The 15,935-nt window shown below is 28.0% G+C and overlaps 1 protein-coding gene across 1 annotated transcript in view; it reads left to right on the forward strand.

Annotated features, from left to right (window-relative positions):
- The window catches only part of LOC113551437, a 51,423-nt gene that overhangs the window by 14,116 nt on the left and 21,372 nt on the right, over nucleotides 1-15,935 (forward strand). Inside the window, exons 2-3 of the mRNA XM_026953682.1 lie at nucleotides 2,396-2,532; nucleotides 8,084-8,381. Coding sequence (XP_026809483.1) covers nucleotides 2,396-2,532; nucleotides 8,084-8,381 — 435 coding nt within the window. The remainder of the gene's footprint in view (nucleotides 1-2,395; nucleotides 2,533-8,083; nucleotides 8,382-15,935) is intronic.

Below are 15,935 nucleotides of genomic sequence, written 5' to 3' on the forward strand. Positions count from 1 at the left end.
TTATATATATATATATATTTAGAATAGTTTAGTGGAAAATAAATGCGGGAAGAGTGTGTTGTATACATGAGGGGGGTGCTTTAAGTGCCTCAGGCACCCACACGTGATGCGTGCCATTGCAAACGTCAGCCTGCGTCGCGCGCGTATGCTAATCAACCACGTCCAACACACGTTTTGAATATTGCGATGTATATAAATATATTATTATTCATTAGTAAATGGCGCATCGTATTATTGGGCTTTGATCTAAATATCACTTACCGACAGTACTTGGTATAAACCGTGTCCTGCGGGGTGTAGAAAACGATGGTTTGGCTTTGGCACTGTGCGAGCCGCAATGCGGACGCGTTCGACGTGGCTTGCGCGTAAATAACATTTTAATAACGTATGAATATAGTACGTATACGATGCCGCTGTATTTCACTCGACCGAAGATCGCGTTTCGCGGGGCGGTAATAATAAAATTATTCCGCTTCGAACACAATCCTAAACGCAATAACACCGTACCTGGTCTCGTTGTACTTTTTAACAATTTAAACGATGATGTTTGTTGTGTATACAATAATATTATGTGGGTTAAGTTTCGGTGGTGGCGACGACCCGTGACTCGCGAGCCAACAAAACGCACGCTCTCGTATTATATAATTTGGTAATTTTTCGGGCGGGCAGTCGTGACATAAAGCAATTATAAATTATAATTCGTCCACGGTTGAGATGAATAAATAACATCGGGTCAAACGGCCGTAATCCTTTTGACGGGATGGCTTGTAAATTGTCAAAACCACGGTCCGGTGAAAAGTACCGCCGCCGTATATTACTGTAGGTACTGCTGCGCCTGTATGATAATAATATGTTAATACGATTTCGGTTCGTAACGAAGCTCTACAAATAGTCTGTATAGGTACGTTCATTAGATTTTGTGCATATAAATCGAAGAAAGTATAACGCTGTATTTGCGCAAGTTGTTTTAATAATATGTATCTATAGTCTAAAAGCGAAAAAGATAACGTGTCAATAAATTTACCACGAGAAAATTAAAGTGCTCCTTCGCGAGTAAACATCACCACCGCATAATATACTCCATACTATTTGAAAACACAAAGCGTCCGCGACCTATCCGGAAATGGTTTTATTTCTCGATGCAATGTATAATAATATCATGTGCCACTATACGTTTTACACAGACACGTTATGTTTATATAATATGCATTATGTATATCGAAGTACAAACAACGATCATTGCACGACCAATTACTTTATTCTACAATGCATAGCGATTTGGCGAAATGCAAAGGAACTACTGTAATATGAACTTGTCAGCCGTCGCTATTAAATAATACATCACCGTAACTTTACTGTTATACAAATACATAAATTTAAATACACAAATGTATGACACGCTGCGTGCACTATACTGCCGCTGCTCTCGGTTGTAAAACCACTTGCAAACTTTTCGCTTTTTAAATCGTGCGTACCTGCCTACATACCTACCTACGAGTTTTTATTAATAATAATTGTGCATTCGAAGGGAAAACAGTTTCGAGCTGGCAACCGCCTATACCTGTATCGAAACGATTATTATCGTTGAAGTTGCTTTTGTTCTCCTCTAATACATTTCAATAGATAATCGAACGTGATTGCGTGTTTGTGGTGTCGGTATACGCCGCCATGCGTACCTAATATGTACGATGAAATTTCTGCTGTTTGTTGGCAATTTTGGGTAATAAACATATTTTTTTTTTTTAAAACCATTGAAGGATACTATAAAGTTTTCAATTCAAATGATGATTTGTTTGAGCAAATTTGTTGAAACATATTTCATTGGACTGTCAGCCGTATATAATAAGCGATGACGGTTTTATTTTACCCGGCTCTCTTCTTTTTGTTAAATGAGATTAAGCTGCTGTTGCATGACATGCACGAAACCGAAACACTGTTCCGAAAATAACATCGAGTCTTTCGTGTATTGTCCGAGATATAAATTGCGTTCTCTGCAATTCCTTTGCAAAAATTATAACTGTTTTAGCTTGTAAACTTTATTACTCTGTTACGCGTCAGCTGCAGTATGAGCTACGACGATACATATTACAGTGCATGTAGTTTTCTGTAATACGCTAGATAGTTTCCTTAAAAAGCGGTACTGACAAAGTTTTGATTTATTATTGTATACAGCGACGAAGGTTTTCATTTTCAGTAATCATAACGACGTGTATGTCTATGATTATAATATTGTACGGGTAAAGGCTCCACAATATGCTTCTTTGCATATTATATTTTTCGCTATCTAGTATCCACACTATTCACCCGGAGGACGATTCATTTCAATTGTTATATACAGACTATTAGCTAACTATAGTTAATTTTTGTTGGTATACTAAAATAATTTTTTTTACAGCGTGCAATCGAACTTATTACGGAGACGTCGGAAAAACGTACGAATTTGAATTGCATCGTCCAAAACCCGACAAGTTGCCATTCATCTGTTTTATAAAGCTCGTTGCACCAGGTCATCATTTGGGAGATCTAATACAAGTGAGAACATTTGATAAGTATTTTTAATTTAATATTGCACAGTCAGATAAACCTACTTAAATTTTGTATATAATTAAAATAAGAAGATCCGAATTCTCCGTTAAAAATGTATGATATACAAGATAATTTTTTTAGTAAACACTCATTTTCTCGAAAAGTACCAACATTTTAAAGTTTTTTTTTGATTATTTGAAGGCATTACAAAACAACATTTTTGAAAAAAAATATTTTTTACTGTTTTTCATTGTCATCATTTTTTATGTTTTACTATTTTATACAATAGCATACATTAAGTTTTTTTTTAGCAGAACATAGTTCTGCGAATTCCAATGTAGGTATGATAATTACATTTTTAACAAGTACGAGTAGATGTGATTAAATAATATTCAAATTTTAGATGAGTGAATTAAAGGACATCATATGTCCGGCATATAATAGGTTTGGTTAGTCTAAGTCCACTACTCATTTTATCTAATTTTTAAACGCTGTCATTATGATGATGTAATTGAGAAAATTAAAACTAAAACAATTAAAAATTTTATTTTATTTCATAGTGATTTAAAATTATCTACAAAAAAAAATGTTGAAAAATGTTTCGAGGTTCCGAATGTTGACTTTCAAAAGAATCATCCAGCGTAAAAATATTGAAATGCAAATGATACACTGGTTATTAAAAATCTCAAAGAAGTAGTATGTAAATAGAGTTGGTTACATTTTTTAAATTATTTTTATATTAAATTATCTGAAGTACACTTTGGGCATGATCTACAATTTAAAATTTAAATAACTACTTAAATTCTATTTATACTAAAGTTATAACGCTTTTATCTTTTTAAATTATAATAATATTATCATACACTGTTTTATATTATAATATATAAATTGAATGAGGATATAATATTATTTATAAATTTAATTCTAGAGGTAGGTATGTATCGCAATAATTTGAAGAAAAACTATTATCATCCAAATGTAAATAAGTATTAACAAATATTAAATCATGTAGATTATGTAAATTTGAAATTATTCAAGTATTACCCTTGGAATAAATAATATTTTAGCATAATGTCAATGGCAGTACTATAAGTTATTCAATTCAACTATAAATCCACTTGAAGAGATAAAGTGGATAAATTTTACTTTTATAACGGAAAATTCAATAAATGTGAATTGTATAATCGTATTAATGTATTATATGAATTGTATTCACTATGCCAGAAAGTAAAAACCAAAGTGATATCAATATTAAATACAAAACTCGGTTATCCAATTACCGAAACACATAATATGTTTAATTATTCTGACGCAGTGACATAAATTAGATTATTTAAATGCAGCATATACTATATTATGCAGCACATAATTTGATAATTAATAGACTGTAAACATTTATCGTTTTAACAAGTTTACTTACTTATCAAATGAATAGGAAAGATTAAACGTTAAATAGTAAAAAGATGTTTGAGCATCATCAAAAAAAGAAGACTAACCTATCTACTTATATGACACTGAAATATTATACTGTCATTAAAGGACGTATTGTATTATAAGATAATAATCTATTAAACTATTACAATTTTTTTTAACATTAAAGTTTATATTGTTTATTAATTGTGATACATATCAAACAATAATCATACAAAACTATTAAATACAATTGTTGTATTTTTGTATTAATATTAGTTTTATAATATTTTGAAATTTTATATTATCATGGTCTTACAGGTATATTATATCGGCTTTAGTTTATTTTATATTGAAGACAAGTATGCGTGTTTTATAACAATTCTACTAAATCTGTACCTATTCGAAAAATAAATCAATTTAGAAAAAATATATATTTGTATGTATAACTTTTTTTTGTGCAAGGCTACAATATTATACAGTATAATATTTTTGATGAAGTTCTGTTGTATTTGAATAAAAACAATTTATTATTTTAATGAATAGTTATATCTAGAAAAATCACCGTTTCAATTGTGCATAATAAAATACATCTGTTTTTGTTCACAGATCACATCTGGACTCCAAATAATATTTTTAATGAATCAGTTTTATTTCATTAGCCTTTAATTCAACAATAAATTTGTATAAATTACGTACTTTCAAAATATATAAAAATACTGAATACGAAACCTATATAATACATTGTTAATACGTAATAAAATACAGTGCCAATAATTTATTTTACTGAGATTGATTTTATAATAATATTAATTTAAATTTAATAAAAATAATTACAAAACCAGTACATATGCTTTGATTTTCTCAATAGTTACTCAAATATAAAAATAAATTGTCGACATCTGTTGAAAAATATTGAATAAATATCGGCAAGCGGTTTAACTGAATTCAGTCCAAAATCATTTTTCTCATAAAATGATTTATTATTAAATTGCTTTCAAATTTAATACACCAATATTTTTTTCACAAAAAACCAAGTAAATAAATAAAAATAGATTAGAAAGTTGTCAGTTGATTTTTAATCAGCTTATTGAAGATATTACATTTATTTTTAATTTAAACTTTTGATTACTATTTGTAAAAATTAAACACAAACGTCAATATAAAAATTGTTCAGTATTAAATTATTTTAAGTCTTTTAATTAGTTATTAACGAAAGGCATAAACAGTTAGTCAATATATAATAATAATGATATAGTATTTTAAAATTACATTTATAAACACTTTGCGAAAAGAACAAAATGGAATAAGTAATATAAATTATATGCGATAGTGATATTGATCAATGTTAATGCCCTAGAAAATAAAACGGTTCGTGCCAATTTCACTTTTGTGAAAGAGGACGTGAAATACATATGTATGTTGTATTACTTGTATTATAATTTATTCGGAAGAGCGAACTTGCATTTTGCGAACACTGAATGTTGATAACAGTACGGATGGGTATTTGTTTGTTTTCAGTTGGCCAACATTATTACACAAATGAAACTAAAGTAAAAATCATTTTAGAATTTTTTTTTTTTATTAAAACGATTAAGTTTCGATAAAAACACATTTTAAATTTAAGAGAGTACCAAATCGTGAGTATGAATGGCGTGTATTTTATACAAAGTTATACTTTCGTATAAATAGTAAAATTGGTTTTGTATATTCTACGTTACTAAACGTCACTTCACTTTATTAATGAAATATAAATTATAAGTACCAAGTAATGTAAATAATTATCGTTAAGACGTTACAGTTAAAACCGAATTGCTCGTAAACTCTATACATTTAACTTTGAATTATTACGCAACGTTATTCACTTACAATGGGTATACGCTATACAACATCGGAGATTTATGAATTTAAAAATGTAAGAGTTAAAAGTAATATAATTAATTCAATATTTTGAATTTAGGTTTTACATTTTTTTTTTTTGCTGTTATATGTTACAATAATTTTTAATGTTTTTATTGGCTGATAAATATTACTATTAATCTATTAAACGGTTTATTTTATCTTTATCAATATACATTGTTTTATGTAGATATACCTACAAATTTTAACTACCATTAACCGTTTAAATATTATTTACCCATCGTAAATCTCTCAAAGTTTTTCAAAAGTCTGGTAATGAAGGAAAAGTTTTTCAACTCTGCCTATACATATAATCTAACTTCTAAATTCCACTAGGTATTATACCTAGTGACAAAGTGTATTAAAGTTTTTTTTATTGAGAAAAAACGCATCACAGTGCTCTAACGGTTCAACTAAAGAGAACGAAAAAAATGGCTGTGTCATCCTTTATCTAACGCCTAAGATCCACTCTAGACTATACGTTACTTATATATATATAGTTACATATAATATAATATAGTGAGGGAATCTGGGCTACAGTTCGTTTTCATATGTTTGGATCAATTACAATTTTTGAAATATTTATTTTTTTCTGTTGGCACAATGGTGGCCGAATTTCATCCACGAATAAACACGCAAATATAAATAAATAATAATAATAAAAATATTATTTTTTCTTTATAATCAAATAAAATCTTTGATTGTAACAATAATCAAATAATTGAAATAATTGAATAAATTTGGAGTTAAATGGTAAATGTTTTAGTTGATATTTTATAAAACTGGTGAGTGATATGGCATTGCTAATCTCAGAGTAAATCTAAAAAAATATCCCGTCACTATACCTTATAAGTTATAATTTTATTTTCAATCTATAAGATTTGTTTTTATTGTTTTTAAGATAAGTAACGCTGCCGAAAAAGACGTGAAATTACTTGTTTAGAAACTGTTTATGTTTTAATGCTGCATAGCAGTGTTTTAATAAAACTATTTAAATACTAACTATTGTATAAATTTGCTTTTAAAAAAATTATTGCTAGTTATTTAATTTTAAATTACTTAAAATGTTATTCAGCTGTTGTAAATATACCAACTAATACTAATTACACCTTACATATTATACTTTTTCGTCTATACTATACTTTGATGTATTTTGACAAGCCGTTCTTATTATTTATAATAATACTTATCCACAACAGTATTACAGATACTACCTGAAAATCCTATTTATACAAAATATTGACAATATATAATATAGTAATATTGTTATTTGACAATGTGTAAGCGGATAATGTCAGTGATGTACTTAAAATGCCTATCCATAACGCCGTCTGATGATAATCCAGCGCAACAGTAGTAAAAATTTATATATAGCGTAGTAGCCACTAACGTATAGTAACAGGAAACGGAGTTGTACCATTAAAACACCGTGATAATTTGTGTTTATCCATCGGCCAGCTCTCTAAGGCGTATTATTAAATATATAAAATCGTATGAGGTATCAATCGATCAGAAATGTAGCGCTGCAGATGGGAACAGAGGAACTCGCATGCAGATCGGTTAGATGACTTAAACATTATAACCAAAATTGTTTAAGTACTTTTAAGACTGATTTTTCGTACGTGACAAAAATATTGTAAAATATAATATGTCCTCCCCCCCATCCAACTATTATCAATCCCGCTACTTTCATTGTTGCGGCTGTGGCTACGAAGACGTACGATGAGTGACTACGACGTCGAGACCACGGCGTTTGCAGTTTCGCCTTGTCATAATTATTATAACTATATTTACTGATTTATAAAAATGATCAAAATTCATCTTTAGGTTTAACAAAGTCAAATAAAATCACGTCATTTTTTATAGAAAAAATAGCTGATATCACATCAAAAACACTTCGTTATAATTCCGTGTAAAAAAAAAATGTAATGATTAAACCTTTAAAAGACATGATATAATATGAAAATTAAGTAAAATTCTATTTTGTAATAATACAAATACCTATGACGACAAATAAGATCAATTGTAAAGTTAAACACTTAGTCAACATATTGTTTACCTATTTGGCAAGATGTGTAAGTATACTTAAATAAATACAAATAAGTGACCACCATAGTACAATTCATAAATAAATTAATAATTTATAAACAATTTGTTGACTAAGATTTTAATTTTACAATTTATCTTGCACACTTCTAGAGCACTTATACGCAGTACTACATTATTATGTTTTTTTTTTATCGCGCAGGTGACTTTGGACAGTTTCACAATCGGTCGGTTTGCTTCGTACACGAATGCCGGATGTCCAGACGGTGACCTACACATCACCGAATCGGACAGGCCGGCTGTGTCGGGTGGCTGGTGCGGCACATCTTGGGCGCCGGCCCACTACTACAGCGAAACGAATTCCATCACACTGCTGGTTCGGTTGTACACGCTGTCCAGTTTGGACAACACGGGTTACAACTTCGACTTCCGTCTGGGCTACAAAATGCTCAACCGGAACCGTGCGGTCGTCCGGTACGGCGAGCAAAAAATGTTTGCAAGTAAGTCGCCACGTGAACTCAACGAATATCATTAATGATCAGAATAGGTACTATTAAATATTGTGTATCGCGTTTACATTATAATGCGAAGAAAACGCGATTCGGTCAAACGAGAATTGATTCCGAGTCATATGGTCTGGACCGACCGTAACTGAGAATTTGAGATTAGAAAAAAGCCGCGAAAAATCTCAAAGTTTCGTAACGTATACATATGACATACATAATAAATGTTATCTGTATGACTTTAAATCGCTGTAGTCCGAAAGCTATTACGATACGTGCCACGGATTTTTTCAATATCACCTCGCGTTTGAAACATCATCAAACGCCCATTTAATTTAAACTTTTAGATCAAAAATATACTTGAAAAATGCCCCCAAAACTCTAAATTAAAATAACCTTGGATAATAAAAAAAAAGTCGAATTAACTTAGCAAATTATTGTAATAATACAAGGTTCTTTTGATATTTCGTATTTCATAATCGAAAACACAATGACGAACTTTTATACTTTTCCACTATCAAACGGAATAGGTAGTAATTGTCAATTACTAATTAATTTGTATATATCCAGTTAAATAAGAATAAATTTAAAGATAAATTAATATATGAATATACTTACAAGGCAAGAATCTATGAATATATTTTTTTTAACATTAAAGTACAAAATATCCGTACCTACCTATTTGATAAATCTATATTAAATTGAAAGAAGACCTTAAACATATGCAAGCAATAATTCATATTAAAATACGAAATAAAAATTACATATTAATCTGAATCAGTATTATATAGCGTAGTATATATTTTTTTTTTTTTGTCTGCAGATTAGCATTTTGTAGCATATATAGAAAAATAAATGCGAAAATCTGTGTCTGTATATAGCTATTATTATGTTCGAGTGAACGTGCTTTAAATCGCTCACTCTGAGAATTCCACAATATTGACGGTATAATATTCCACCCCCGAACACGCGTACGTATGTGGGGGTGTGGATCATGTATGTGGCGTTAGTTTGCATATTATTAATCGGAAGAGATAGTACTATCGTAACTTGTGTGAATCCAGTGCATTACGTCCCACGCCGTCGATTATTGAAACGGCTAATATTAATATTGTATACGCAAATGCGTGGTGGTCTTAACACGACGTGGTTCAACTAAGGCTACATAAACGCGACACGCGTAGTGATATTATATATTCGACAAAAAATCGAAATAAATTTTAAACTTCGAAAAAATAGACTTTTATTACCTTCGAAATTGAAACGGCAGTCAATATTCATTGTTAATTGCTGCTATAAAAAAAACATATTTCATTTATTAGTATTCAAATTATGCATGTATAGGTACCGTAAAAACGTTGATTATCTAGCTATATAATAATATAAATTTGTATTGCCGTCCATAAAAACTTTCCCTATAGGTTAACTTATTAATCAACTTAAATTTATCATCTATACTCTATATGTATCAGCGTATTAATTGTTATAAACTGTTATGGTAATTCTGAACTTATCTTGCAAAATTCAATATTAGCAGATAAACTGTTAAATAATGACCAACGGGAAATCGTTACATTGCTACATAATTTAACTTATTGCAACTATTATTACTTATTAGGTATAGGTCGAAGCAAAATTTGTATACTTACGAGTTACGGCATTATTTCGTACGTAAACATTGTATAGAAGCACACGTAAATATTTATATAATATATAATAAACAGGCATGCTTTTATGTGAATTCACGCGTAGGTGTAGTGTGTATACAAGAGTTTATAAATATTAATGTACATTGTACGGTGCAAACGCTGACAAATGATATTCAAAAGTTGTGATGAAAACCTATCAGTAGTGTTTTGTATCAAGAGACATTCAACGGAATCACCAACAAAAGTTTCATTATTTTTATGGCTGGTTGTAATGAAATATGTGTCAGTGTTAGGACGGTTGACATTTTTCATCGTTAAATTTGGCGTAAATATAATATAAACCACAATTATTGTACTATATATTAGGTAAGCGAGTAGAACTTATGTGTAATATTATAATATTATATTAGGTTGGTAAATCAGTATATTATTATACAAATAATATTCCGAAAGACAAAAAGATTCTGAGCGGAGCAATGAATGTATTGATTTTATCAAGATCTGTTTTTTTCTATATGAGTATACGATAAGTTTTCTCTATAAAATGCTTCAATTTTCAAAAATGGAGGTGGTTTTAGATATAAAATTGGATCTAATTTGTATTTTAAAAAGGTAAAACTCAATAATTCCTAATACTTATTATTTTTATAATCTACAAAAAATTAAGGAAAACAGGAACTTTTACGCAAATCCAATTTTAAACAAAATTGATTTTGTTTTTTTATTATGTAACTCGAAAACGAATAACCATAGAAACTCGAAAGTTTTACCAAATGTTTTAAACTCTTATTATTACTTTCTATTTAAAAAGCTCCTCTTAAGTTGTTAATTTTTCAATTAAAAAATATAGAAAATCTATAGTCACAATATTTAAAGTTAGAACTTTAAAAAATTCATACAAGTTGCTAAAATTAGTTAATTTATTTTTTAGTTAGGATCATACAAATTTTTTTATACCTAAGATTTAAAAGTTGAATACAAAATGCTTTATAAGTTTTCATCCTATACACGAAAAAAAAATGTCTACTGGAAAGCCAAATTATTTTTTATGAGCATTTCAATTTCAAATGTTTTTGACATTTGCCTGTAAAATAATTATTTATCCTCGAACAATTTTTGATATTTTATTGTATTTAAATAAATAGATAAAATTGATAGGTACTTGACATTTTTATATTATCATTTTAATTTACAATAAACTTTTCAGAAATGTTTAACTCCTTTTATTTTTAGGCATGATATTTTTTCAATTATATTAGTTTTTTTCTATAAATTATTAACAATTATTTCTTGAGTCAAAATTCTTGAAAATTTAAAACAAGATCCCAAAAAAGTTATTATTGTATTTGTATAAAAATATTAAAAATATACAAGCAAATTTTTTTATATGAGTTAGAATCTTGACGAAATTCCTCAAAATCGTAAAAATTGGCGCAAACTATTTTATAATTTTAAATTCATAACAACTTTTTTTTTTGTATCCAAGTTTTAAAAATTAATTATAAGATTCTTTATAATAATATCTTTATTATAATAATTCTAGATAATAATTTTTTATAGACATTTTAAGTTCCAATTTAGACGAAATTACTTATTTAAACGATAAATATAACGATATGATAATTATTTTGTTTTAATTTAAAAACATTATTCATGGAAACTTAAACTGTTACAAATTTTACTATACAGAATAACATTTTTGATTTGTTTTAATATCTTATCTATTTATAGGTAATATATCAATCTGTTTTTATTGTGTTACGGTATTTACAGATATAGAAAGATGTTATTACACTTTATGGTTTAAAAGTGTTTAGTGTCAGTGGTTGTGGTTTAAATATATATATAATTATAATAAGTAAATATAAAATATTAATATTAATATTTAACATTTAATAGGATATTTATAGTCTATTCCAAATAAGAACAGGTTTCGGTTGCCAACTTGTGGGCATGGGCATGCTTTACAACACGTCATGCATACCCAGCAGTAGCACTCGACAGTAAATATTAATATAAAATAATAAATTCAATATTTTCGAGAAAAATTATATCAACATACTATAATATTAAAAAGTAAAATAAATGAATTTAATAACTTTATTAAAAAAAAAAAAAACATTATCACTTGGTGATATAATTTGCTGATATACCGTTTCCGTTCAGAATTGTTTTTCGTGTGCAATAATATATTATCGAATTATAATTTAACACATCCATTTGATACTTGATGTACATCAGAGCGGTACCCACTTTAATGCTATTTTCTATATAGTTTTTCATATAAACTTGAAATTACGGAACCGAGGTAGGAATTTCTTATTTTTTGTTTCAACGAAATATAATTATAACTCGCCTACAGCAGTTCAATATATTTTTACGGTATTTTTTTTTTTTTTTATCGGAATTCAATATATTTATTATAAAATGTTTACACATGAGTACATGACCCGGTACGAAAAATTTATTTATAAATTACTATAACATAAAATAATATAGATTGTGTACTTCAAGTAAAATTAAATGGATTAAACGTAAATAGATTTATTATTGCATTGTGACACAAGGCACACACTGTCACTGCTAAAATATTGGAAAGATAAGTTTTATCAACCCTTTATTCGTATATCATTCTATCCACCAAAACTAACATTTGTATGTTATATTTCTTCAATAATTAGTGGACATTACAGTGCAGTCCATGAACTTAAATTTGTGTGATACATTTCAGAATTTGTGTAAAATCTGTGTTTTTAAAAATAAATTCATCGTTCAGAAAGAAAAAAAACTAGTCAATTTATTTTATTTTATTTCGTTCACCTCCCCAAACAGAACAAATTAAAAATATTGTTATTTTTTATTTCAATAAATGATTCGAATATTTACCGAGTTTAGGTCTGGTAAAATAGCAAGCTTTTTCAAATTCTAATCGAATCTCTTTAAGCTGATCGGAAAAACTAACAAGAATTGCGCACTTATTGTTTGCGAAAAAAATTTGTTGAAGGGGCAGACCGGAAAATCGTACATGGCTAAACGTATAACAAAATATTGGGCGGTTGGGCGTCGTCATGCTAATCGCCACTTCCACTTCAACCTATCAGCCATCATCATTCAGTTTATCATAATTTAAATTCAATTAACTATGACAATAATAAACTTTAAGGTTACATTAAAACCATCCCGCAAAATATTTCACAAATACATTTCGGTACATGTCCCTCAACCTACAAAACATGTTATGTACTATTATACTATACATCATATTATGCCCGCGCATAACAACGTTATTGATTGCTGCGTAAGTAAAAGTACGGCTACACGTATGGGGAAAGGGTGTATAGACGGTTTTAAAAAAAATTTACGTCGTTCGAGCGCACGCCCAATTATTTATATTCATATTCAAGCGGTGCGTCTGAAAGCAACTTAACGTGCATCATATTATTATTATGTTGGTCTGCATTCTGGTATAGTGAATTTTTCAATCTTACCTATAGGTAGATTGTTTTTCTCTTTAGCGTGACTAATTTAATGCTACTTAAATCACCAACAATAACTGCACCTATATTGATATATTTATTTTTTATATTTAAAATAACAATAATATATTGATATGATAATTATTCATGACATCAACTACGTATGTTGGCGATTAAATTATGTACATAACATTATAGTTAAATATTTACGTAGTTTTATTTAGGTTGAGGTCTATACACATTTTATAACATTTTACATAAAATATATTTAAGTATAACCGAGGAGTCTCGATAACATAAATCTAAAGAAGAATAAATATGTATTCAACTTATGTGTTTTTCTAGTTAAATACCTACTAAAATACTTCAAATATAATTTATAAACATCGTCAGCGAGAATAAAAAGAAAACTTGGAAATCGGAGTTATCATAGTTTTTTAAAGGTCGTCGCTACATTGTAGTATAATATACAATTTTCTAAATATTAACATCGGTTGAACGATATAATAATGTACATGGTGTAACAGAAAAACTATGATAGGGTAATCGAACTTTTCAAGGAATAAATATCCATTTCGTGAACATTGATCATAACATGGAAGTCATTTCTAGGTTTACCTATGTAATGTACATACATTTAATCAATCTTATTAAACAGAAATTACTATTTTATACTTAGCGTAATTTTTTAACATGTCAACCAGTAAGTTGTTATTGATTTAGAAAATTTTACTTTTTGGGAACAAAATATTTAGTGTTTTGTCTACTTTGTTCATATTAAATTTATATATTTTTTCTACTGGCATTCATTATAAAACAACGTATACAGTTTTTATTTAATTAATATTTGTATTTATTTGGTTTCCTCGGCTCTAAATTCTAAATAGAATTGTACCTTATAATTTTTTTTCTAGACAGAACAATATATTTATGTATATTATAATAGTTTGTAATAAAGTATAAACACGATGAAAATATGTAAACAGTGAACTGCATAATATTGCAATTAAATAGTTGCAATTGGTCAAATTAGTTTGTAGTTTTTTTGCGTAAAAGTATACAGCAAACATCGGTTTAAAAATTATTTAAGTACGTTTCACCGCGTGTACTAACATAAATTATTTAAAACATTTTTTTTTTACTAAATAAAATGTACGCATTGTACATGTTTTACAGTGTCAAATAAGTTAACGTCACGTTTTACTGTATTTGTATTCCAGTCGTCAGGGCAATATAGGTAGGTATGTACAAAAAATAAAATGGAGGAATTAATATATTTGATCAATTATTACTGACATTCACGTTTCATCTGTCAAATATAATTATTTACAACAACTATGATATATATATCGACTATTGTAAAATTAAAACAGTATATAGCAATATACATACATTATTATATATGTATGTAATGTATCTTATCTATGTACATAATATACAGTATATACCGACAAAAGTAAATAAGTGTAATTTAGTAAAACGGGTGATGTATAGTGGCATAGTGCTATGTAGTTTAGTCAAATCTGTTAAATCGTTTTAAATGTTCAGTTAAATAAATAGAAGCCGATGAATTTTTAATAAAGTCGTCGACGAAATGTAATTATAAGTATTTACATAATTTTTAAAATTATAATGAATTATTTGATTGTTCAGTTTTATACTGTATAAGCTTTCAATTATAACTTTATAAGCATAATTAACTCGTATCTGTCAAGTTAAAAAATAAATAAATAAATAACCAACCATTTTTTGGGACATTTTATAATGAATATATAGATATTTATTACTGGTGTACAGCGCAATATTTAGACACGTCAAACCATAATATACTATATAGGTATAAATAAGTATAATATAGGTAACCAATATTTGACGTCAACTTAATGGGTCTTAGGAACTGTCAGAAGTGATTATGAATGATTAACGTGCACGTACGTAACTTAAATAAAAATAAAGGTGCAATCGTTACCCTTTAAACATAAATTTAAGCTTGATAAGTTATTAATAAAGACATTTGAGAAATAATATATGGAGTATGGATATTATTGTGAAGACGAATTAATTAACATACAGTACTTATTAAAGAGATTTATATGTAATGAAAAGTGAGATCAAACGTGACACACGATCTATGAGCGTTTTTAAAATAATTAAATATACAATTTTACTTTATATGTGTTTTAAACGGTTAACAGTGGATTCACAATCCATTTTGGCCGTGAAAATTAAAAGAGTGTACAATGTGAATGCACATAAGAGACTTATAAAGGGTATTATACTTCAATTTTTTTAAAGGTTAACTTTGTTTTCTACTTAATAAACTTGATTGTTTGTAATTATTATACAAGTACGTATTCATATAAAACGTGCCAGAAAAGATTACATTTTGACAAATAATGTACACAAGTTTAAAAAAATAAAAAAAG

Source organism: Rhopalosiphum maidis, chromosome 2 (genome assembly GCF_003676215.2).
Source record: "Rhopalosiphum maidis isolate BTI-1 chromosome 2, ASM367621v3, whole genome shotgun sequence".
Taxonomy (NCBI): Eukaryota; Metazoa; Arthropoda; class Insecta; order Hemiptera; family Aphididae; genus Rhopalosiphum; species Rhopalosiphum maidis.